The 26,615-nt window shown below is 44.3% G+C and overlaps 1 protein-coding gene across 4 annotated transcripts in view; it reads right to left on the bottom strand.

Annotated features, from left to right (window-relative positions):
* Nucleotides 1–26,615, bottom strand: part of Lef1 (lymphoid enhancer binding factor 1) — a 54,102-nt gene that overhangs the window by 16,732 nt on the left and 10,755 nt on the right. For 2 of the 4 annotated variants that reach the window (XM_034500083.2, XM_076933259.1), the window contains exons 4-9: nucleotides 17,128–17,260; nucleotides 12,629–12,719; nucleotides 11,014–11,097; nucleotides 9,045–9,167; nucleotides 7,451–7,613; nucleotides 3,076–3,183 (exon numbers count right to left, since the gene is read on the bottom strand). In XM_034500083.2, the coding sequence (XP_034355974.1) occupies nucleotides 3,076–3,183; nucleotides 7,451–7,613; nucleotides 9,045–9,167; nucleotides 11,014–11,097; nucleotides 12,629–12,719; nucleotides 17,128–17,260 (702 nt within the window). The remainder of the gene's footprint in view (nucleotides 1–3,075; nucleotides 3,184–7,450; nucleotides 7,614–9,044; nucleotides 9,168–11,013; nucleotides 11,098–12,628; nucleotides 12,720–17,127; nucleotides 17,261–26,615) is intronic. The other 2 variants (XM_034500084.2, XM_076933260.1) reach the window with 1 other exon arrangement.

Here is a 26,615-nt window from a genome sequence, read left to right as displayed (position 1 = left end):
CACTCTCCTCTTGGCTGCCATTGGCATGGGTCCAGATCTCGTCTTCTTCCTTTGACATATACTGGGACTATCTTGCTGTACAACAGTCCTCCATGAGCCTGCGCTCAAGGCCACGGGCCATCTATTCCCCAGCTGTGCCCTGAGCTCTGCCGGGGCTCCACCCTCCGAGGCCTTGCACACAGCCAGCATGGGGCGCTCCGAGCATCTCTGCCGCTACCAAACTGTGTGGTATTTTATGCCTAAATCTGCGAGGTGAGAGAACTCATAGACTTTACAGCAAAGAGACACCAGTTTGGATATATTAATTGACTAATTCATGCAAGATAGAAAAAAATGTCAAAAATTACATAGACTATATTATCTTGGGAGGCAGGATACCCTCCCTCAAGAAAATCTATTGACTGTTGCTTCACAAATACTTTATTTGTTAGCCCAAATAACAGAAAGTAAACTTCAACTGTAAATTCAATAAATTAATGCCATGTAAGCAGGTCCTTTTAACGCTCAGCCCAGATGGACGTTTAATGGTCTCCCAGCAGGCCAGGAGAACATCCTCACTGCACATCTGTCCTGATGGTGTACTCCTGCTAGTAACACTTTTAGCAAGGGTGCTCTCACCGCACGCTGCTTTCTTTGCCTTAGCCATCGGTGGGGTTGTTTTTAAAAGCAAAAAAACAAAAAACAGTACAGTATGGACAAAGCTAGGTTTCCCCTTCATTCAGGCAAAACAGTTTCCTGTCACAGTCATGGAGGGTAAGATCTTTAAGGGTAAACTCCTAATCTATCAGCTTTCTTCAAAATTACTTTCTTTTCACATGTAGGGGAGCAAAGGAAACGAATGAGAAAGAGGAGAGAGGGAACACAGACAGCGATCGTTTACATCTGTCTAAATGCTGAAACTTACCACTTTAAGATTAGAATTGAAAATTTCTAAGACATTCAGCAAGCAGTGCTAAGTATGTATAAAGGCACAGCTTGGCAAAGCTCTTGCATGGATCAGAGAGCAAAGGTCAATGGTCTCCTCCAGGCAAGCCACAGCCCAAAGGGCGTGCATGCCAAGACGGCCCGAGAAGAGGACACTGCACACTCTCGTAGAGGGGGGACTGAGCTCCCCCTGAAAGGGTGTGGGCAAAGAATCAGGGCATGCAACATGGTAATTATTGCTAAGGGAACAGAAGCCTGTAGACATGTGAGCTAATTCTCAGGAGGGAAGCCCTGCAGATCCTCAAGTCAATATTATGTGGATTTAAATTGCAGTGTAGGACCTACTCCGCGGCTGGGGACAAATTACCTAACCTCCCTGACCTCACACACCCTGAGAGGTAATGATGCTGGCTGTCCAGTCGTAAGGATTAGAAAGTAACAGACAGAGTAGGAAGCACTCCCTAGGGTCAGCATATGGCAGTTATTAAAACAACCAAAATAACAGTGCAGGAGACACTGTGCCGTTGCTTCCAAGTAGCTGCCCACAGGACTCTCTATTTCCTGTGTCAAAGTTATATCTGATGCATAAGCTCCAAACTCTGAACAGTAAAGTGGCATTTTCAGTGTAGTATATACTCGTGTAAAGTATATAGGGGAAACAATGTTCTACCCATTCCAGAAAGATGCAATATATTCAAATGCTGTAATGGGACATGTGACCTCAGACATCAATTGTCATTGTCTCTGTGGGTACTGAAGTTTCTACAACAAAGACCATCAATAAACTGTACACTGGTTCATGGTTTCACTTGTGCTGTTGAAGGGACAATTCCTCTAAATCAAGACTGGCCTGAATGACATGCCTGCCTCTAGTCTCCTTCTAGACCAGTGTGTCCCCCTCACACTTCCACATTGAAATCGACACCTCCTGCCACCCCCAGATTGTGCTGGAATAAGGTGGAGCCTTTGGGAGGTGGCGATTAGGGCACAGACTTGTCCTTGGGGCACCCAACCTATTAGGTGCCCTTGGTTTCAGACATCTCAACTTCTAGAAGAGTGAGCAGTAAAATTTTGCTTTCATAAGCCACCTGTTGTAGCTAAGAATGATTTTCAATTATTCTATTAAGAATCTAAACAATCAAAATTGTCACTTTATATAAAGTGAATGAATTTCAAATATGCCATTTCTTAATATAGAGTTGATGACAATGTCAGATATTCAACTCTCCAGTAAGTGCAGGCAAGGGGGTTCCTGACAATAAAATTAGAATATCCTAGAATATGATAATCCCTACTCTGTTTTTAGTCAAAGAACATAAAATATGAGATTAAAAAGCAAAAAAACAAAACCACCCCCCCCCCATGTAGTTCTAAAACTGTGTCAAAACTGTCACTAAGACATGGGGTAAGATTTGTAAAGCAATCGTCACTTGGAAAGAATCCTGACAACATGTACCAAGAATTTTAAAATATTTATCCTCTGAACATCCTCTTACTATGAATCTATCCTGCAGAAATGATGGTACAGGGGGAAAACTCCCATCTTGTACAGACATACCCAATGAAGTGGGGGGACCCAAAAATCTAAAATCAGAAGAAACCGGGAAACTGAGGCATTCACTTAGTAGATTAAAGACATAAATACCACTTCAGAGAAGAAAAATACATTTTTTAAGAGAAGAATAGGAAACACATGATAAAAGATATGTGTACATACACACCACACACACATATACACACACACACTTATATTTTAGCTACATGTAAAACTAAAGACACATGGAAAACATAAAAAGTTGGCAAGATAGTGACGACTATTTAATAATTAATCTTGCCTTTATATGGTGAAATTATAGGGTCTTTAAAGATCTCTTTTTCCTAGTATTTTTATATGTATGTTTTGAACTTGTGTTAAAAGAGCTCCATTTTGCAGAGAAATTATCACTTACAGCCACAAAATAAAAAAGCGTAAAGTTCAGAATGCAACATACTCATGAAATCTTTATTACACAGTTCCTTAATCCCCCAAAGCAGGAAACAGTACCAACATGCATCCTCCAAACATCCCCTCTGAGGTGGAGACAGGGCAGAGGTGAGGATGGAGAGCAAGGAGGTGGGAAGGTAAAGCCAGGGGACAGAGAAGGGGCTTACGTAATTGTCTCTCGCCGACCAGCCTGGATAAAGCTGCATATGTAGCTGTCTTTCTTTCCGTGCTAATTCATAATATTTGGCCTGCTCTTCCCGGGAAAGGGCGTGCCACTGAAACAGAAAAGGAAACGAGAGAGAGAAAAGGTAAGCAACAATCCAGCTCCTGTTTCACACTCTGACTGATGGATTTAATGTAAGCAGTTAAACTGTGGCTCATGTCTAACGGGGAGCGGCCCTGGTGCCACAGACACCTACCTGGAGTCTGGTGGCTGGAGGGAATCTTACATTTTGGTTTCTTTGCCCTGCGGTCCTCTATCTTGTGCAACATATCAAAGCTTTCAGAGTATAAAGATCTGTCATCCATCCTTCCTTTTTGCCAATATAAGTAAGCAAACCCCCCCCAAACTTCAGGGTATCAGGTGAACCCTGATACCCAGCTTTCTCCTTTCATTGTCTGGAGCTTATACTGATAACTTGCACATTATGCAAAATGTGTTAATTTCCAGGTGTCTTTTAGGACAAACACGCCCCCTTCCCACCCAGACTCTCTCTGGATTCTGTCATGTGAAGTGTGGAACCAGAATCATGTGATACACCCAATCAGGCATGACATCAGAAGCCAACACATTACCTCACACTTATATACACGTCCACACCTACAGAACTGATAACACTACCTGCACAGCACACTCTGACTGCAGTTAGCTTGCAGCCAGTAGAAAGCAAGAAGTAACACCTAAATTTGTTTGTTATGAGACTGGGGTTTCTGATACAGCACATAAAGCTGCTGACAGCCTTTGAGGTTCCCTTTGTAGTGTAACCACCAAGTTATTCTGGAGGCAAGGTATCTATTTGGGTTTTGGAGGACTTTACATCTTGTACTTTTTTGCAAATATTTGTAAACCATTTGCCTGGGTCCCCAGCAGATGGTTTTCTAGTATTTTTCCCACATCTCCAGTGTCAGGATCCATAAGATGTGGGTACAGCCTAACGGTGAGGTGGCCATACTAAGATGCTGTAGCTGCAGAATTAAGAAGAGTCCTTCCATCAAAATGTCTCTCAGGTAGTTGGAAGTCTCCTCTTCCTCTCGTTCTGCACCAGGCTGTCTGGCTCACTGATTCTAATTCCAGTACCTTTTTCTCCCCTCAATGACTTAAAAAGAAAAAGAAAAGAAAAGAGAAGGTGTGGGTGTTTGAGGAGAGGGAGGAAGGAGAAACCTGCTGAGAGAACAAGCTCCCAGCAGTGTGGCCTTGGACTTCAAGGTCTGGCTCAGCATCTTTCCTGCAGGAAACAGGAATGCATGTTGCTCTATCTAATCTGACAAGAGAGCCAGGGAGCCATCTCACAGGACTCCTGGCACCTTCTTGCCCAGCCAGCAGAGTCCACAGGCCAGGCGGCCATGCCCATACCTTTTGAAATCCCCTTGAAGCCAGCCTTGGTGCTGGATCAGGAGCTGTCTTTGTTTTTAATTGTATTAGAAGTCCACAATGTAAAGTTGAAGGGCATGGTACACGGGTGCCTTGATGTGAGCAGAAAGGCAAGTTGGGTGATAGACTTTAAAAATGTTTTTATTGTATTTATGTGTGTGTGTGTGTGTGTGTGTGTGTGTGTGTATAGAGGCACATACACCACAGCATATATGACAGTTTAATTGATTCTCTTCTTCTGTCATGTAGTTCCCGGGATCAAACTCAGTCATCAGCGGGGGTGGCAAACCTTTACCTGCTAAGCCATCTGGCCAATGGTAATATATTTTGGTTATAAAATAATAATAATACCAATGGAAATGAAGGGGAGGCATGTGTGGGTACCTGTGGCTATTCTGGCCAAAAAGCAAGGTTGCTTTCTTCAAGTGATGCAGCCTATCACTGAAGACCCTCCAAGAAATACTCAACAAACTGAACACTATACACACACATACACTATACATATACACAATACATAATACACACACATATATAGGTAGATATATATACACATATATGTATACACATGTACGTATATATATACATATACACATATATTTGTGTGTTATGTATGTATATATGTGTATAATATAAACAAATCACTGGTCATTGATATTTACTAACTCTCGTGATAAATAAATGACTACCAAAATGCAAAGTATCACTAAGCTGTGTGAAGAGAGGAAAAAGTCAAGAGATGGAGACAAGAGGTCTGCCACTTTTAAATCTGTCCCTCTACTCATCTGACAGGTCTTGAGTCCCATGTCACCTTGGACAACAGGAAGATGTTGGCATGATTGGATATAGCTTATGGAGGCATGAGCTGAGAAGAAAATCAAGAATGGCAAATAAAAATTAACTCGTAAAAAGGCAAATGGAGGTTGTGTCTTCTCTCCACTGCCAGTATTTATTAAGCAGGCAAATATTTATCAGAAAAAGTATTTATCAGAGCGCAGGCCACTGATGCTTACAGTGACTCCCTGATAACTCCTAACGCACAGGCACAGCCGGAGGCCAGTTAGCACACTAACAGGGAGGCTCTCCAACGGGATTGGGGGCTTGCATTGAAGACAAACATTTTTTTAAAAACTAGAGAGATGGCCTTTATTTCAGGGGTTCCTGAAACTCAGGAAGAAACTAAGATTAAGAAAACATTTTCCTAACTCTTTGGTTACTGAAAAATATACTTAAAAAAAAAAAAAAAAAACCCAAATTTTATTATTAAAAAATGCTAAGTTGTAGGGGGAAACATTTTCTTACTTTTAAGAAACTGCTAAGACATTGTAATAATCAAGCTGTAGTAAGCACATCTCTGGCAGTAGCCCAGCAAGTCAGTATATTTTAAAATAAGATTTGTGCCATTGCTATTTATGAGGTATATTAAGAAAATTTTGATTCATTCATATGAATGGGCATTTCGATTCTAGAGACAGTAAAGATGAATTTAAAAAAAAAAAAAAAAAAAAAAGATACAATGTTCCGGGATGGATTTAAGATGCACTTTTAAGCAGTCTAATCACGCTGGTGTAAAACTTCATGATTTTTAAAGCCAGAACTTTAAAGAGCCAGTAAGCAGGGCTCTGCCAGAGGGGAGTACTCAAAGGACAGAAAACCTGATCTTAATCAAAGATCCAGAGGCCTATAAATAGAAACAGGTGTCTAAATCAAAGACAGAGAGAGACCCCCAAATGAGAACCATCCTTTCAGACACACATGCTTGGATCTGGGCACCGTTCAGGGAGCCGAGAAAGTAGCAATTGTTGGAAATGTGCATTCAAAATGGGAAGCATACCTCAAAGATCACATCCTCCCCCTCTCCAGCAGGGAAATGATTCCTGCTGCAGGGCCAGGGGGCATCTGACTCAATGAGGAAAGAAGGAAAAGCGCTGAGAGGTATTCAAACCGAATTTTTTTTTTTTTTTTTTTTAAAGCGTCGACCCCTCTTTGCCTCTGCTCTCTTGGTTTACAGAGTCAGAGAAAGTGGTCACCAGCCTTTGGGCTTTTTAATGTGGAGCCCTTCAAAGCTGCTGCACTCACCCCTCTGCTGAGATCTGGCTTGGGAATCGCTGTAATTATCGTTATTAAGTGTTTAAGAATCCATAAGGAGATAGGACACCACACCCGGAACACCACAGACTATAATCTGTCCCTGCGCCCTGCCCTTGAGAACTTGGCATCTCACAGATTGGCGCTGGCAACGGGTTGAGGCTCTCCAGTGGGAATTGATAACTCACGGTCTGCTTCTGTGTTCTGCGCTGGCTGCAGGCCTCCTGAATGTCTTCTGAGTGTTCCAGGGTACTGAGTTGGGAGCGTGCTAAGGACTGTAATTGATAGAACCTAACACACAATCCTCTCTACACTGCCCAAGGGTGGGTAGAGCCTCCTCACCTCATCCGAACTTACAAAAAGAAAAACAAAAGCCAGAACCCATATACCAAGGTCATGAACGAAGAAGCTGCTGTACACACCCAGTGAGCACTGGTGCATGAAAACCACACTTTCCTAATCAACTGCAGTGCAGCATCAGTAAAAATGTAACTTTGGAGCTCACCCTACAGCTTTACAGATACCAAGCTAAGACCCACTTTGAGACTGGGAAAGCAACATTATACTCCAGGAAGGTTAAAGAAAAGTGATAAAAGTAGTGATCAGTTCTGGGAAGTTTTCTGGAAGTTGCAGAGGCAACATTGTTTACAGCACACTGTACCATTGTATCCTTCGTGAATGCGCATCCAGGCAGGTTAAGTGGATGAGTGTGCGCAGGTGTGTGCACACAAACATACACAGACATGCACATACCCACGCGCACAGACACACACACACACACCACCTAATGGGTGACTACATCTCAGCATATTTTAACAAAGCCACGCTACAGCAGCCATAGACACCATCCACACGCCGTTACTTACCCTTCTGCCCAGGATCTGGTTGATAGCCGCACTCTCCTTTAGCGTACACTCGGCTACCACGTTCGCCCTCATTTCTTTCATGTATAACATGAAAGCATTCAGAGGCTTCTTAATGTGAGGTCTTTTTGGCTCCTGCTCCTTTCTCGGTTCATGCTGAGGCTTCCTAAAAGGTGATGGTGGTTAGGTAAAGGGGCAGGAAGAGTTGGGAAGACAGGGGAGAGAAGATCTGTAGGCGTTGCCAGATTCAGTGTGAGGATGACCCTCCTGGCTCTCTGTAAGGCCCTGGGACAGCATCAACCTGGAAGAAGAGCCTGTGGCTCATCCCATGAGAACCCAGTATTGTGCAAAAGACTGAACCACAGGATTTCTTGACACTGGGAATCAGGTTCCTTCACTCTGAGAAAGCTCCATTTAAGGGCCTCAAAGATTAGGCCCTTGGTCACCTCCAAAGAAGCTGGAGGTAAATTCTGAGTGGCCATTCCTCTTCTGGTACGACGGATGCTTACTTTTGGGGTGGAGATTAAGGGATGCTTTGCAAAGCAGGCTCTCTCTGTCTCTGTCTCTCTCTCTCTCTCTGCGTGTGTGTGTGTGTGTGTGTGTGTGTGTGTGTGAGAGAGAGAGAGAGAGAGAGAGAGAGAGAAAGAGAGAGAGAAGAGAGAGAGTGTGTTTGAGTGTGAGAGAGACAGAGATGGAGGGGGTCAACCTAAGTTGAACCTCAGTTGACATCGGTCTCAGTTGTTCAGAAAGTTTAGAAAGCCTGGGGCCAGGCTGCCTGGTGAGCAGATCCTAGGGTTCCTCTTGTCTCTGCCTCCCTAGTGGTGGGATCACAGGCACGGGCCACCACATCTGGCTTGTTTTTTGTTTTTTGTTTTTTGTTTTTTTTTTTTTTTTTTTTAAACATGGCTACCGTGGAACAAACTCAAGTCCTCATTAGCACAACACAAGCCCTTTTCCACTGACCACGCTCCCTAGACCTAAGGAGATTTTGACGCTTCTTACCCAACAAATATTTATCTTCTTTGAATATATTTTCAGAAGCCTTGTGGGTTGTCAACACTGCTTGGCCCAGCCTTCTCATGCACAAATTCTAAATAAGGGGCACTCTCTCTATTTCTTCCTCTCCCCCGCCCCACCCCAACTCTGATTTATTTATGTATATGAATGCTCTATCTGCAAGTACACCTGCAGGCCAGAAGAGAGCATCAGATCTCATTACAGATGGTTGTGAGCCACCATGTGGTTACTGGGAATTGATCTATGGACCTCTGGAAGAGCAGCCAGTGCTCGTAACCACTGAGCCATCTCCTCAGGCCAGAGGCAGCATTTTGTATTGTTCCAAAACAAGGTAATACTAAAGCCTGGCTCTAAAAGTTTGAAACATTTCAAGATCCTCGCAGCTGCATGCAGAACCCTGCTCCATCCTGCTGAGTGCCCATGAAATGTTAATCCTCTGGTTTACAGTCTCAGAATCAAGTCCCTGTTCTCAGGAGCAGAGGATAGAGCCTTCCAGGCAGAGCCTCGTGAACTTCACAACAGAAGGAACGAGCTCAGAAAAAGGGGGGTGGGGGGGGTGAGGTGGGAAAGCTCTACTTACACGTGCATTAGGTCGCTGTCCGTGTGGGGGTGCTCTTGTTTGACCTGAGGTGTTACAATAGCTGGATGAGGGATGCCAGTTGTGTGGGGGCCAGGGGGACCAGGAATCATATGATGGGAAAACCTGTACAAGAGAGATGAGGAGGCCGTTATGGCCAAACCTAGGCAAAGCTCCAAGATAGCTCCCTAGCGATGAATGGCTCTGAGTGAATCCCTATCTGTATCCACCTGAGTACTGACTACAGTCTGGAATGACAACTGTTCTTTTCTTTCTGTATTCAGCTGAAAAATATAATTCCTCCCTGTAGGTGCCCAATGTGGCGTTCCTCCTCAGGAGAGCAGCAGGCACACGATAAGTGAAGCTGGATCAGTTTCCTTGCAAAGCAATTTTCCAACAAAAATTTCCATTTCATTTTGAGAGAAATTACTGGAAAACAAGAAACTTTATTCAGATTCAACCAAAGGCATCACATTTCAAAATTGCACACAAAGAGTGTTCTCATACTGCCAGGTGGTGGCATCAAAGTCAGAAGGGAGCCACGGGAAGGAAGGGCAGGAAGAATCCTCCTTGTAGACCCTCGTTCTAAGGTTTTCGTTCTCAGTGTCTGAACTGATTGTCTACACAGCAGCAACATTTTGGGAGATGAGGCCTGAGGAAGAGCTGACTCTGGACTTAAGGAGGAGGGTTAAATTAAAGGCAGAGAGATTCTGTACCTGGGCAGCATCTTTACCTGCAAATGCCTTTCTCCTGGCATGGATATGTGGCATTCAAAAAAACTTAGCCTAGCCAACCACCAGCCATTGCAAAGGAAGAATCTGCCCTGCTCAAAAAAGTAATGACGTATCTCAGCAAACACTGAGGAACTTTGACTATGATTAGAGATGTTTTCTTTCCAATCTGCTTTAGAGTAAATGCTTAATTTTACAAGAAAAACATTCTTTGGTTTTTACTTCATCAGGAAAGGAGAAAGGGATTTTTGCTGGGTACCTAGTATTTCAGAAACAAATGTCTTAGTTATTAAGAAGACAAAAATACAAATACTTGGCCAAAAAAACCAGTGCCCTCCCTGATGAATGGAAAGGTACTTGGTGCTGGTTATGTACCTGTAAGGAAATCTTTGCCTTCAGTTCTCAGTGTTAAAAACTATAAAAATGAAGATTGTCAACCCATCTAGCCATCTAGATTTATAATCACTAAACATATATATATATATATATATATATATATATATATATATATGCTGAAACTTACCACACAAACCATAAACATCAAATCCACATTAAAAACAAAAAACAAAAAGAAAAGACAGATTCACAACCAGTAAATAGCTCACCATTTGACTTCCAGCACAGTAACACACTAGCTTCCTCCAGAAAGCCACATGGGACACACAGTTGACACAGCACAAAGCTGTGTGTACTTCAAGTACACCAAGCACAGGGCACAGCATCCCTTTCAGAAGCAGAAGCGCCACACAGAGCAGCCCCGGAGAGCTTCACTTGCAGAAACATGTCCACACAGGGCCTGATTCACACACTAAGATGTACACCCTGCTGGACAGCTTGTGACTACTGTCCTTCTTCCCTCAAGAGCGGAGGGCCAGTTGAGGACGGATCTGCCTTATTAAACTGAGTTAAGTTTCCACAAAGGAAGCAATTGTAGAACTCAGACCTAACTCATTTTCAGGGTTCCCGCTCAGCCCACCCACTCGTGATCTAAATCCAAACAAGCTCTTCCAAAGTCCACTTTGGGGGTATTTGTCCTCCCGTGGTAGGTGGTAGTGAATTCTGGAGTTACAATGTTTCCTGGTGTGGCTGGTGCCCTGTGACACCTAGTGTGGGAGCCAGGCACACTGCAGACACACGCGGGGCTGGGTTCTGGGGCTCCTAGCCAGCCAGCCCACAGGCAAGCAGGGCGGGGAGCGCACAACAGAGCAGAGGAGCAACCTGGGCGGTCCACCTCCACCTACCTGGACATGGAAGTGTCGCCTGACAGTGAGGATGGGTAGGGTTGCCTGAATCCACCCGTGATGGGATAAACAGGCTGACCTTGCCTGAGGTCACAGAAGAGAGGAACCCGTCAATGACGAAACACGAGTTACCAGCTAGCAGTAAGAGTTTGGTGACAGGACCAAAGAGAGGTGATGGAAGGCAGCCACCCGCCCCCAGCATTTCTACAACACTGGTCCCCTTCCTCACCCTCCCATATCTCAGCCATCAAAGCGCCAACGGGGCCTTGAAGAATTCCCCCCCCCCCCAGTTTCATGAACACAGGCTGGCTCATCAATGGGTCTTTTATCCCTTTCCCTCACCCAACACCTTTAATGCAAAGAAGGACTTAAAAATGCTTCTTGGATATAATGCAGCCCATAGAATAGTAAACTATCCCTTCAGGGAAGCAGCTTAGCCAGCTCTTATCCAAAAACCCTTGAGACTTTAGCGATAGAAAGGGCACCAAGTGTTCTATTTCCACAAAGTAAATAAACATTTCAGGGATGCTGCCGAGCCCCTCCCCCTTATACACAGTTACTTTTCTCCTCTCTCAGGGTCCGGTTTATTTATTTATTTTTTTTTACAGTCTTTACTCCCAGCTGCCCCTGACGGCATAGGCACATTGCTCCGGAGAAGCCGAGTTCAGACAGAATAATTGAGCGAGGGCTCATATATACACATAATCAATTAAACTCTCAGACTGAGCGACTTAACGTTAGAGGGCGTGGGGGTGGGAGCCCTAGCCTTGCTGGAGAAAAATGTCAGGGTGTCTGGGTGTAGAAATGAAGCCATGATACGGGGTGGGGTGGGGGGTGGGGGGCTGTGGGGACAGCAGGCTCAACAGAGAACCAGGAGAGATATGGAGGAGGAGGCACAGAGCCGGAGGAGAAAGCTGTGTTAGGACAGCCACACGGCAAAAATGATTCTCCTCAGCACAGATTTCCTTTACCTTCACAAAAACAAACAACAGCTGAATGAATAGGCAGCGGCAGCAGGACTGTTTCTGGAAATAACCAGTGCAGAGGGAAAAAAAAAAAATCGGCATTTGAATTCTGATGGGAATCGAGCCCCTAAAACATGCTTCTTGCTCCCCTGAAATGAGTTTGGGTGCTTGCTTGTTAACATGCCTGTGTTCTGTTGATTTCTCTGTTAGTCTTGTGTTATTTGCCTCAGCTGATCATTTAGAAGCAAAAGCTAACCAGCGAGTCTAAGTTCATGTTTCAAAAATATGAGTTGTTTAAAAAGAAAAAAACTAAAAACCGAAGAGAGAAAAGCCAGGCTGAGCCTAGCTTCACATGGGCAAAGTCAATGCCCAAAGCCACAAATTGAATCCATAAAACTATAAGCTTCAAAGCAAACGCCATGCAGTCATTTTCTACACATATTAGTGGACGGAGCCAATCCATTTCAAAGTCTGTATTTTTTTTTTTTAAATCTTTCAAATTGAAATGAAATAAAGTTAGCACCTTGCTTGTTGGTGGAAAATCTCCTGCATTCCACAAGTGCGACCGCACACGGAGCTAATTTCCACGAATGGGAAGTGGAAAGACACGTGTTCAAACACTCAGCTGGAAGTTACAGGAAGGCTCTTACCAGCCAAGGGGTGGGGTGATCTGTCCAACGCCGCCTGGAGACAGGGGGTAGAAGGTGGGGATTTCAGGAGCTGGAGGGTGTCTGGACATGCCTGTTAAAAGGAATAGAAAGGCATGTCGTTTATATTCTCGGGACAATCATGCAGAAGAGCAAGAGAAAAAAAAACAATAAGATGCCTCACGTCACTAGTCATTTTAGTATAGAAACCGTCTATCAGATCGGGTGAGTGGATGTGAGTCTCAGGATTTCAACATCTAAGCGGACAGGGTCTTCAGATGGGCAGCTGCAGCTTAAGAAACCCCTGCAGGAACGTACACACTGCCGGGACACAGCTACCTGAATAGTCTCTTGATGGTTTATCCTGTTCTCATTATTTCACTTGAAGAAAGTGGTAGACAACTGTTTCTGTGTAGAATGGCAAGCGACAGCCTTTCCTAAGAAGGTGGCCTGCCGTGGGGCTCAAAGATTAGGGAAATTGCCATTTTCATAGGTTCCCTTATGGACCCATAGATTGGGGAAACATGATACCTCAGAGGATCAAGGATTAATTAGGAATCCTCCTCAGCCCGTGGTGGTCACACTTGATATGATTCATTTGTTCCCACCGCCATTTCGGCTCCCTCTAAGCTCCTCAGTCAATGCTGGTCCTCTGGGCTCCAAGGTCACACTGTTGTGGATTAGCTGTGTTCTCCAGCAATGGAGAATGCCACCTAATTGGTTCTCGTGCTTGAGCTCCCCTGGGATCCCAGTGTCCTGCAACCATGAAACCTACCTAATCCTCAGTCCCAGATGAGGTCCGTTTTTATACCTTACCTTAGGCACTGGGGAGAACAAAACTGGCAAGACACGTTCACACTATGAACATGTGAAATTTAACACACCATTTCTGAAAAGCACTAGATAAGTCAGTCCATATAGATGACCATGGCTTCAAAATACCATGTCCATATAGGGCAATGGTTCTCAATGTGTGGGTCGCGACCCCCTTTCGGGTGTGTGTCACATATCAGATATCCTGCATATCTGATATTTAGATTACGATTCATAACAGGAGCAAAATTACAGTTATAAAGTAGCGACAAAATAATTTTATGGTTGAGGGTCACCACGGCATGAGGAACTGTATTAAAGGGTCACAGCATTAGGAAGGTTGAAAGGCACACCAACGACCAAAGGACCTGAACAAGAGAGAAGACTTATGTGCCACCCTGTTGATATTACTTGTGTGTTTAGGACAAACCTCCTCTCCACTCTACACAAAGAGACACAGACTAGAATGGTCTCCATGCCGCACTCAGCAGGGCTCCTGCCTCAGGACAGGGCACAGTTTGCTGTTTTCAAAATCGCTTGAAATCTCCTGTAATTTCCTTTTAATTTTGCTTAGACACACTAATTTCCTTTGATCCCATCCAAGTGGGTCCCCAAATTTGCCCCCTAGAGTGTTTTTCTTGTGTCTGGGAAAGGGCAGGGGTGAGCTGAGGTCGGTGCTTCAGGACCTTTGGTGAATTTTTCAACTTGTTGCTTGCTCCCTGGCCCTAAGATGCTCAAATCTCAGGGTCTTCTGGGAGGTTCAAGTTAAAAACAAACTAACAACCTCACCCTGTACCAAAGGACAGAATAACTGTCACAATAACAAATAACTTAGAGCATTAGAAATGTGAATCTTACTATTTACAAATGAGAATATTTCCAAAGACAGTTTCTATTTTCTGGATATTTCTGCCTAGGGCTACTGTGTGGACATAATTTGTGTTCCCCCAACTAGACCCAGCTAACTAGCCTATAGGAACATTGACATCAGTGGCTGTGGTTTCTAGCTGAGCTACAAGTCTGTGCAAGTCTGGTGGTGGTGGTGGGGCGCAACGTAGAGTGTACAAAAATGAAATTATATAAAGTCAGTATTATGTAAGTGAGCACTTTCAAAGCAGAGGTACATGTCGGTGAGGTACATGAAGCTCAGGACAAACAGATTAAATTAGAAATAGTGGGTGGAAGAGACTATAATATCAGACTATAATAGTCACAATTTTTAAAAAAGGAAAGACTGAAGGGAGCAGAGAACTAAACGCTCACACCACTAGTCAGGTCTCTAAACATTCCCAGAGGAGGAATAAAACACATTAGTTATACAAAGCAGGGGAGGGGGACGGCAGACGGGTGAACACAGGGGAACCCAAATGCATTCAGTAGGCTATAAATTGTTGTTCAAAACTAAACGGTCCTAGAATTCTTTGGAGAAAAACCACTCAACAGCTCTGTGTTGTTCTCTGAATCAGTGACTGTTTCAAAGTGCTCAAAAAGAATGCAGAACCTTTTTGTCCAAAAATGAAACGAAAGTAGTAACACCCATTTGGTGGATTTATTTTTTGATAGCTCAGAATTTTAAATCTCCAGTTTTATCACTCATAATGGCACAGTCTGCAGATATGTATTCCATCTCAGACCTGCTCTGAGATTGCAACCCACACTGGATAGCTTACATCATGGCCCCCCTGGAGATAGCCCAAAAAGACACTCCAGCTCACCACAGAGAATGCCATACTGGCCTTGATCTTTGTTTTGTGTCACACCCACAGCACCAACAACAATAAATAACCCCAAACAAAACTCTAGGCTCTCACAAATTCTGCAATGTTCGGTCACCAATTCCCAATTGATAACATGCCCAATTCCCAGGTCAGCATTCTTACCTTGTCTACAGAGGGTCTACTCAAGCCCAATCCAACAGGAAGTGTTCAAGTAAGTGTTCTATTTAACCTAAGGATCTGAGCCCTCTGGTGATTGACTGCTAAGTGCCAAGTATCGAAAAACAAGTGGAGTCAGACACTCTTTTCACAACGTCAATAGAGGTCATCCACAGAGGGTCAGAGGTCATCTACGGAGGGTAAGAGGGCAGAAGGCATGCTTTGGCCTCTGTGCTCTGGGCTTTCTTCTTGTGTTTTATTGGGCCTTCCATTTTGGTTTTCCAAAGCTCTGCTGAATCTCAGTCTTGCCTGAGCAAAGCTAGACTGACAAGCTATGCTGAGAGATGGGCCCCAGGCTGAGAAAGCCAGAGAACTCTCTGTCCAGGCCCCCCCATTGCCACAGGCCAAACCCAAGCATTTCAGTTTTGTTCAGACCTCACACAATGTGCTCTTCTGCAAATGAAGAGGAAGCGGAGCCTGTCACTAATACAGACAAACCAAACTGGAATTGGGTTTTTGTCTCTAAACAGAGATGATTTTGCATGTTATTTATAACATCTAAGCTGAGGATGGGACATAAAAAAGGACAGATATCGTGGTAGGAATATAATGGAATAAAGAGACCCCAAGAGGCTGGAAAAAAACCATAACTCCTGAAGCAAAAAATTCCTCCTTTGCTCTCTCTCTCTCTCTCTCTGTGTGTGTGTGTGTGTGTGTGTGTGTGTGTGTGTTACTATCAACAGAGGCTTTGATCCCCAGCACCACCAAAGATTAATTTAAAAATTTTATGTCACCAACATCTTACATGGTAGTCACCGCCCCACCCCCACTCTGAGCCACAAGTTCTGTTCTCCATGGTCAGCTGAAGTCTAAAGTAATAAGTGGAAAATATTCGGAAATGAACAATTTTATACATTTTAAACTGAGTGCACAATGAAATGATTGGCCTCTTGCTCCCTGCGTAGGATACATACATTATACCTAGGCTCCGTGTCCACGCTGTGCACACCACACCCCATGACGCACTTAGTCGTTGTCTGTGGAGTCATATCCATTGATCTAACTGTCCTAGCATTACAGTGTCTGTGTCTGAATAACCCTGATGTTATTTTAAAATGACCCCAAGGGCACAAGCAGGTATACTGGTAAAGATATGCCAAGGGGAATCTGTAAAGTTCTTCCTTTCAGTGAAAAGGGACTCTTCAGGCTTAATGTAGAGAAGAAAGAAATGGTGTTTCCATTTCTAAGATTTGGGATAAGAACCAATTTTCTACCAGTGAGGTAGGAGAGAGACATCTTTGTTAGCCTCAATGTTCTTCCTCAGACCACCAGAGTTGTGGCCATTGTTTGTTGGTAAAGGCTTAGTGACAGAGACAAGTGTTTAAGTTCAGGGCTCACATTTATTCAGTGGGCATAGGGACATGGGACTTGGAAAGAACATCCCCATGTGGATACTTAGGGAGTAACTGGCAGAGAGAGAGCTTTTACCCTGTTTGCACACCCTCCTGGCTTGTATTATGGATCATACATGCTTTTTGAAATCTGTCACTTGGAACACGACAGCATTATACTTTTCTTCTGCTTTATTGTTGTTGCTGGGTTTTGAGGGAGGGTTGTATTTGTGAAAAATTAAGCAGCTATACTGGTTAAAACAACAACAACAACAACAAATTTTTATGTGTTTCTGAAGAATTGCCAACCAACTGTATGCATCTTGAGGTGCATTTTGACTCACATGGGGGCAGACACCTGCATTCCTGGAATGGCACCAGGCCTGTGAGACATGGCTGCTTGATTGGCAACAGAGGCGCTTACCTTGCTTGGAGTTGACATCTGATGGGATATGTGACGGGTGGGATCCCGGAGAAAAGTGTTCGTCGCTGTACGTGATGAGGGGGGTGAGAGGGTGGACGGCGTGAGAGGGCTGCACCACCGGCACTTTATTTGACTGCAAAGTAACCACAAGGCCAATGGTTAATATGGCCCCCTGACTCTTTCTCGTCCCCTCCTCTCCCCAAGGAAAAACTGTCATGCAGGAGCAGTAGGCAGTCATCAAGGGGACACAGGAGGCATGTGAGCAAAGTTCCCAGTGTTTCCACGTAAATACCCAAGTTCAGGAGTATCCCACAAGGAGGCTGGTGGCCTGCAGAGGTTATCTGGCCACAGAGCTTTACATGACCCGAACCTCTCTGACCACGCCTGTCCCATCCCTTCTTACTTTCTCTTTGATAACAAGCCTGCTAGAGAGAACCTGATCTGTAAGTTCTTCACTCATTACACATCTAGCTAGAAGACACCACTCAATAAAAAAAAAAAATCTGCCCTTTGAACAAACTGCTGACTAAATATTGCCAACCTGAACAACACAGTCGGCACAGACCGATAATTTACAAGTCTGTAATGCTTTAGCGTATCTTTCAGATCCGTTCTCTGACAATTTGTCGCATCTTGTTGTTGTGTCAGATGTGACCATTTGCTTTTGCTGCTCAGCTGTCCCCTGCTCCTCTGGCAAGAATTCCCAACCTTGCGTCTAATTTCACAATACAAATATAACAGTCTGAAACAACACTTTAAATTGCTAGCACTATACTTTACTATACTTTACTATACTACACTATACTATACTTTGGCAGGGAACTGTGGCTCATGCCTGGGACCCAAGCACTCAAGAGGCTGAAGCAGAAGGAAGGTGTGCCGGAGGCCAGCCTAGGCTACAGAAAGGACCTCATCTCAAAAACAAATTTAAAACAGTAACAACAGGGTTGGGAAGGTGGCTCAGTGGGTGACATGACGTAAGCTTGGCACCCTCCTAAAGTTTGGTTCCTCAAAACCCCCTGGTGTAATGGAACATTCCTGCAATTCCAGCCCTGCAAGAAAAGAGATAGCCATATCCTGGGGCTTGCCAGCCAGCCAGTCCAGCCATAATGCTGAGCGCCATGGTCACTGCAACACACAGGAACACATGAAAACAAGCAAGCCCATACTTTATGTATCATGTGTGTATCATGTATGTATGTATGTATGTATGTATGTATGTATGTGTATGTATATGTATGTATAACTATAATAGTACATGTTTTAAACAATTCATATTATCTATTTGCATGTCATTTATTTAAAATCTGTGATCATTTCAATTGCAGCAAAGTTACAAGTCCAATCTCTGTCCACCCCAGCCAGGTGTGGTGGCACATGTCTTTTGTCCCAGCCTTTGAGAGAAAGAAGTCAGTCTGCTCCATGTAACAACTTCCGGGCCAGCCAGGGTTACATATGAAATGCATCTCAAAAATAAAACAAAAAAATTAACCAAGTTTTCCTTGTTCAGGAAAGGGTTTACAAATAAACCAGTAGGGTAATGAAGAGACAGGCTCAACATTAGGATGACGATTTTTTAAAGAAACTCTAGTTAGTGACAATACAGTGTGTGTGTGTGTGTGTGTGTGTGTGTGTGTGTGTGTGCATCTGTCTATCTGTCTGTCTGTCTGTCTGTCTGTCTTCACATGGAGAGGAACAAGGGACAGACAAACAGAGGATGAGAGTGAAGGAGGGATAGACCAGGATGTCCTACATCCTCTTGCACCAGGCCAACTTTGGCGTGTGCCACCCTGCCTCATCCCTAGTATCTTGTCTTCCTGAAAACCTGCTGAGTGGATGTTAACCTTCATGAAGTAATTCAGATGTTAATTAACTGGATTTAACCATTCCACCTCAAACCATGTTACATATGGTAAGCACATACAATTTTATCCACAAATAAAAACAACAGCAATGAAAATTGGAAGAAAAAAAAAAAAAAAAAAAAAAAAAAAAAAACCTCTTCCCATTTCTCCCAAAGAAAGGAAAGGTAACACGATTACACACACGGAAGAGGTGGCTATGATTTTAAACAGTGCACTAATTACAGCAGCCTCGGGAAGATGCCCGTGTAGAAATTGTAGAGTAACGAGCGACTCAGATTTAAGAGGAACAGAATGAAATGAACTCACTAGCTCAGGCATGCCTTCACCGTAATTAGTTTGAATTAGTGACATTTTACTGTACTGTGCCAGGCTAAGATTAATGGGAAACGTGTTTCTCAAGAAGTAAATAATCATATTAAAAGAAATCACGGAAGTGGCCTGATGTGTCCTGATGTGAACTGTTCGAATGTGTGGCCATGTCTGGATGGTGAAGGGACTCCACAATACACTGTCACACCTATGGTGCACTCACATTAAACTTGATGCTTTTACCAATTAAGCACCTGAAGGATGAGGTTCAATGTGAGGGTTACCCTCAAGAAAATAACAAGCAATATTCTTGGTGATCCTTAATGGTCTCTATGCCTATCAATGCACCTGCCCCCCAAAAGAAACTCATGTGGCCCCCAAAATGGTATCGGCAGAAGGTCACACTTTTTTGGACAATGATAGGCTTTCTACAGCGCTTACTATAACAACCCTACAAAAGTCTTTGTAGATCGTTGGGTAATTATGCTTCTTCCTAATAATTACCAGGTCCTCTCTAATGGCAACCCTTGCATGGCCCACGTAGCCCTTGGCCTTTATTAAACAGAGCACCATTATCAAAGCCACACAAGTTTTCCCTACATATATTATCACAAACATCTACGCAGTGTGTAAAAGGCTTAAAAATACTTTTAATGATTCTCAAGTGTTAATGATGACATTTACTAAATATATAAGAAGGGCCTCTAAAACGAAAGGAATCCAAAATGCCAGAGAAGGTGGGCAGGGTGGGGGTGGGGCAAAATCACAAATTATTTTTTAAGGTAGAATAACAAAAACCTACTGCTTCCCAAATTTGAAAACAAGTACATTTCAACTCTAGCTTAGAATTATTCATTCTGCCCTTAGAATGAAAGTCTCAAAAGCAGTATAACTGCCAAATAACCAACAAAGATATTTTCTTAGGGGTTGTCATCGTCGGCACTGCAGAGATCTTCCGGAAGGATCTCTGCATTTCGCATGCCTTTCTTGTTTCCAGAGCACCACCCTAAGGAACGAGTTGGCAGGCAGCACTTCTTAATGTCTGACCTGTCCCTCCAGCCATACGGCTCAGACTCTGGTGCCATGAATTTTTGCTAAATTATGCTATCCTCGCTCTCCCCTTAATTTTACGGTTTTCAACACAGATTTGCTTTCCTGTAGGAAGGAGATAAGAGGCTGAGGATTTTTAATTTAAGCTCTGGCCTTGTCTTATATTTTGCAAGACGGATAGCGCAAGCGGGACAGCGCTGGTAGGTGTGGCAAAGCCAGCGCAGATTATGGCCATTTTTGTCGGCAAAAATAAAAGTTCCACGAAGTCCTAGTAATATGTGTGAGCAGAATTCTAAGGGTTTTGCTTCTTGTAGACCATCTCCATGATGAGTATAAATGAAGCAACGTGGGTTCGAGCTACACTGAAGTTGTCTGCCACAGTGCTTCTGTGGCTGCTGTCCTCAGTTCTCCACGTGTGACATGATGTGTACACACACACACACACACACACACAATCAGAATCAGGGTCCTGTCACTTTGGTTAAATTCCAAGACAAATTATTACAGTTCTGAACTCGTCACCAAATAGCATGGTGTATTTTCTGCTGAGGAACAGATGAGGAGAAGAATCATAAACGTACCACCTATGTCTGTGAGACAGACTTCCACAGCGACACCATACAGAGTGACGTGCATACGTGGGTGCAGGTGTGCCCATTTATTAAATGCCTGAGAATTTCCCAAGCACCATCCTAGCACTGATGATAACACAGATGCAGGCTCTGTTATCACACAACTCATCTCCCAGGGACCTGGAGGTGAGGACAGCCAGCATTTGTGGGGGAGTGTGTGATGGAGACAGACAATGTGTTTAAAAAACAAAAACCGGCCAGGTCTGAAAAGGAAGCATCAAGTGATCTGAAGCGGGTGGTTGGGGGCAGGTAGCATGGGTCTCCGTGACTTCACATCACAGTAAAGTTGCAAGAAACCTAAAGAACAATTATAGTCCCGACCTCTTAAAAGGCTGGAAATGGAAACAGGTCACCAGGGGGTGGGCACTGAAGCCAGGACCTCTGGCAACACTGTGAGGGTACAGCCCAGCCTACCACTCAGTTCCAGCAAACACAGACGCAATAGGGCCAGGACAGTCCCATACACTGGCTCCAAGTTTCGGGAAATCAAATCATGCTTTCATACTCTCTCTGTGTTGAATATTGAGCATGCCAGTACTTTGTGTATCTCAGTTTTCTCCAGTCTGCTGTAAGGGGGCGGGGGCGGGGCGGGGGCGGGGAGCACAAGGGTGACATTTGCTGCTTCTTCATCCAGGTAAATCTTACTTTCCAGTAAAGAATTGACAGGTGTTGCCAAACTGTGTTCCTACTTTCTTTATCCCTGCTGGCTGGGATACAGTCACTCTATCTTTCTGAGATGCCCCTGGAATCTCCTCGTCACCCCAGTCTATTGCTTGGAGACATTCAGCAACCTCCACAAGGCAGCAAGTGGCAGAGTGGGACCAAAACTGATCCTAAATGTACGTAGCGGGTGAGCAAAGGGAAAGTATTGACGATGGGACAGCAGGTTCTAAAAGGACAGAGACGGGTGGCACTGGTGGCATTGGTGCACGCCTTTAATCCCAGCACTTGTTGGGCAGAGGCAGGTAGATCTCTGAGTTCAAGGTCAGCCTGGTCTGTAGACCAGAGCAAGTTCCAGGACAGCAAGGGATACATACACAGCAAAACCCGTCCCTAAAAACAAAAACAAATAAAACCAAAAATAAAAGAGAAAGCATAGCGGGCAGGGGCTGAGAACGGCTGTCCTGCCTGTGCTCGGCACTCAGACGTGGCTGTTTAGGAAAATGGCGGAAGCCTTGAAGGCTCCTCACCGGGTCATTCTACCACGTTGAACAGAATAGTCATGGGAGCTAATGGTGACCAAGTGCTCACTGCACTTGCTTTGTCTGCAAGCCCCTCTGACGCAGGTGTGATTAGCTGGCTCTTATAGATGAGACAACTTCATGGGGGCACTCAATAGCTTTCCCAAGGGCACGCAGCTAGTGTGGCAAAGTATACAAAGTCTAGCTCTGGAAGCCAAGTTCATGTCCAGAATATTACGTGGCCTGGGACTCTGACCATCCTGGTCGTAGCTGACGGCGTGTGACATCTATGTGCTGACTCTGTGGTCGCTGTCCCGGGCACAGGAATTGCCTCAGACAAAGAGGCACCTCAGCAGTGGTAGTCAGAGCAGCAGAGACTCAACAGCCACACTTCTCCCCACAGCTGGAAAGCATCCCAAGTCTGGGTGGCTGGCTGCCGCCCAGGCTGGACCCTGCAGGTAGGAACTGCTTTGGCATCACAGCCAATAAAACCCACACCTCCTGTGGATATGAAGTGGGTGCCACTTAGGGATCTGAGAGCTGTCTCCAAAGCCAGGTTCCCAGAAATGACCCGCTCACCACTGGCTGGCACTGGGGTGTCCTGAAAGTCGTCATTCTCTGATAATGTGGTCTGAATGTGGTTCACCTCCCTCCCAGCTGAAGCCCGGGGGGCCTGCTGGGAAGTGAGGGAGCTCGGTGAGTGGCTGGCCGGCCTGGTAGTCTAGCTCTAGATTTCAGCTAAACCCACAGCTTGGGATCTAACTGTGCCCAAAATTGGTCCATGCCACTAGAGCAGCCTATGCATTTTATCAGTGGCGTTCCCAATTATAGCTTGAATACAGGGATAGCTTAAATAAACACTCTATCAGCTTACCAAGGTGTTGAAATGGCACCTCGGCCCTCAATCCTGACTACGTTGGGGGTTTACTTTTGAAAGAAGTCCGGTGCAACACTCCCTAAATGCAGCTGTGTGACATCTGTGTCCTCTGCACTCTTCTAGGAGCTGGAGGCCTAACCTCCTCACAGAGGGATGAGTTAGCCTATGCACAGGGCACACTGAGCTCCTCATCAACTAGATAGTGTTTTATCTGCAACACTCTCAACCATCCTCCAAGGCTGAGTGTCCAGCTCAGTGCCAGTGTGGCTTTTCATAACTAAGAGCATCCCTGCTGTGAGACGGGCCTCTTCCAGTTGAGGAGGGAGACCCAGATTCTTATCCCTGCATTCTCACCAATTCTCTGGAGCAAAGGGAGAGTCTAGAGACCTTCTTCATCACCAGATATGGAGGCTTACACCCCCCCCCCCCGGTTTTTTTTTTCAGAGAGAAGACAATGAGTATGGACTAGGTTGCCCTGTGAATGCCTGCCATTGAAGGAATGCTTTGAGACAGGCTCTGGCAATGTCTCCACCCAAGTGGCTATCATTACCAGGAGTTTACAGATGAAGGGGCTGAGCCCTTTTGAACACAGAGCTAAGTAATAATTTAGTGGACAGATGAGCTGGACTGGTGTTGGTTCGATACCAAAATCCTTGCTTTTCCTACACCAGACTTCAGGGTTTGCAGTACCTCTCTCCATCTCTCTTCTAAGCTCCTGGCCAAGGTGAGGGTAGCCTACTGTGCATCAGACATTGTATCTAGTTTAAAAAAAACATCCCGACAGGAACAAACAGCAGCTTAGAGAAAGATGGTACTACCAGCAGACCTCCAACAGACTAGTGGACGTGCTGCTTAAGAAGAAGGAAAAAAAGCAGGAAGCACCCATGATTCTTCAGGTTATCAGGAGGTGATGGGCTCCTGGTCTGTTACATGATCCCAAGCCAGCCTTATACGAGATGCTAAGTTCCTGTTTCACAGAGAATACCAAGTCCTAAGAAGATCATTTCTGTATGATTACACAGAACCTAAGTTGCAAGATAAAATTTGAACCCAATTTGGTGTGACTCCAAATTCCACAGATTGTATACACCAGTAATCAAAACCAGGTAGTCCTGGCATCCTCTAGCTGTCACATGCCAGCCACCAGGAACAACACAGTTTAATATTAAGACACAGAGGCACTAGGGCAGAGTTCAAATCCTGGCGTGCAAGTGAGAGCTGGTTCTTACACTTGGTAATCCACTTAGTTCTCCAAAATGCTTTCCTCGTTTGCAAAAACCAGCAGATACTAGCTCACGGGATTACAGCGAGGATTAATGAGCAACACAAATAAAGTCCTGCCACATCTGCTCAGGAAGCACTCTGCGTGCGGAGTGGATAAAGGAAAAAGACCTATAAATAAATCTGCATGCTCTAAACCTCAAGCCACACATCTGAGAATGGGTTTTAGATTTTTTTTTTGGTGAATTCTCACAACAAACTCTCCTTTTTCTGCTCCTAAAATACATTTAATTTGCACCGAAGTTTCAAGAATTTTCCTCTAGTCATGCTTGTTGAAGTGCCCTCACCCATCCTGTAGGGCCAAAGGCGCCCTGTACGTGCAACCTTAAACAACCCCTGCCGTCTGCTCTGGATCTCACGGCTGCGCACAGGTACACCAGCTGGTCATCGCACTTGCTTTATTTCTTCCAGAGCAGCAGATCCCATTAGTGCTTGGCTTACAGGCCTTTTCAAACTGTTTTACTTGAGTAACCTTTACACTCTTAAAAAAACATGAGATGCCAATGAACCTTTATTTATGCAAATTTATCCAGAACAGTCATCATACTCAAAATTATAATAAAAATCTAAAAATATTTAACTCATCTTAAAAACAGCAACCTACAAAAACATTTTATATAAAATCTTTTTTTTTTTTTTAAATAAAATAAGAAGAGTGTCGTTGTTTACATATTTTTACCCCTCGCTTTGGTGTCTGCCTTAATGGAAGACATGGATTTTCATTGTGTGTTTTAGATTCCATTCTTCTCTATGATATGTCAGATTTCAGCCCAACTTGACCAGATACACTGTTGCAATAGAGATATTCTAGAAGCTTTTTCAGACAATTGTGGAGCTCCTTTTCTGATACTAGATCATAACTTCACGGGTGGCAGAGAACTCTCCTGGGGTTAGGCCACAATGCACATCACAGCTGGTGATAATGTAGCTGCCTCCCTCTTACACTCTGAACTTACCCATATGTAACTCTGTAATATACGGTGCAATGGTCATTAGAAGCGTCACCAGATTGAAACATTTACTTACATAGTATGAAAGCCCCATTCATTCATGATCCCACTGGGAAAGCTTTGAGGATAAAGAGGAGAGACCAAGCTCACGGCAGTGAGCATCAGTTTTCAAATTTCTAATTTTTATTTAAAAGCTATTTTTTAAATCACTGGTAATAAATGATGCCAGTTGTTTTCACTGAAGAGGACACCTGCATTTGTTCTCATTCACGAGAAAATATCTGTCAGACACCACCGACAGAAGAATCATAGCTTCCTTTCAATCACTTGGAGGCCAAAGGTTAATGAAGTCGATCAGTTTAACTGACTTCTATCAGTGACATTTGGCCTTCCTGGCATCATAGTGCAGAATGAAGCAACTAAACATCTAATTACCAACTGTTTTATCCACCCTTGGTTTTGCATCACCATTATAAATGCCCACACAATTATAAAGATTGGGGTGGGGCTGGGCATGGGGGTTCTGTTGCCATGACAACTGTTTGACTCATGGCCCCTTGACTTAGAGAACATTTTGGGAACTGATTGTCTGGCCAGCTGGATGAAAGGTGTTATTCAGGAGACTTCAGGAAGCGATTACATCATGGTTACATATTCGGAATGGTTTTGGGTAGGGAAAGGACTCAACATATTCACTACCTTGTACTGTTGCTATGTGCCTGGGTAGCTGCTTTTTCTCACTAGGAGGTTCTAATTGAGTCATTTATCTCTAACATCTAACTCAGGTTCTGGCAAACCCAAGACTGTCAATGTTTATGTCACGTGATCGTCTGAGCAGGCTCTCAACCCTGTCAAGTCAACTCCTTTTATGGAACTAGTTCATACCTTTATATAAAAACAGGAACTTCCATCTATATTCTTTTTCTATTGTTGCACGAAAAATTAGACCACCATTATCTATCTGTAGCTTTCCAGGAGGAGACCTTTGGACCAGCTTGATCAGGTCCTCTGCTCTATATATCACAAGGCCAAATTTGGCACTGGCCAGCCTGATTCTGTTGTTAGTAGATTCAGTTCCCTGTCCTTGTTCACATTCTTTACTGGATGCTTGTGGGGGAGGACTCCACATTTCTGACAGGGTTATCTCCATCAGAGAGCCAGCAGTGGTAGTGGTCCAGCTCATTCAGGGTTTCAAACTCTAACTTCCTCTCAGGCTGACAAAGAAACCTCCGATTTGACTCTCCCAGGGCTACCATAGTAGTGTTTTCTGGATGGGGGGGGGGGGGAAAAGGCAGCCCACACCAAGGACCAATAAAAAGCAGTCTGGGGAGATGGCTCAGTGG

Source organism: Arvicanthis niloticus, chromosome 4 (assembly GCF_011762505.2).
Source record: "Arvicanthis niloticus isolate mArvNil1 chromosome 4, mArvNil1.pat.X, whole genome shotgun sequence".
Classification (NCBI taxonomy): domain Eukaryota; kingdom Metazoa; phylum Chordata; class Mammalia; order Rodentia; family Muridae; genus Arvicanthis; species Arvicanthis niloticus.
Note: the sequence above shows the minus strand (reverse complement) of the source record. Positions and strands in the feature narration are given on the sequence as shown.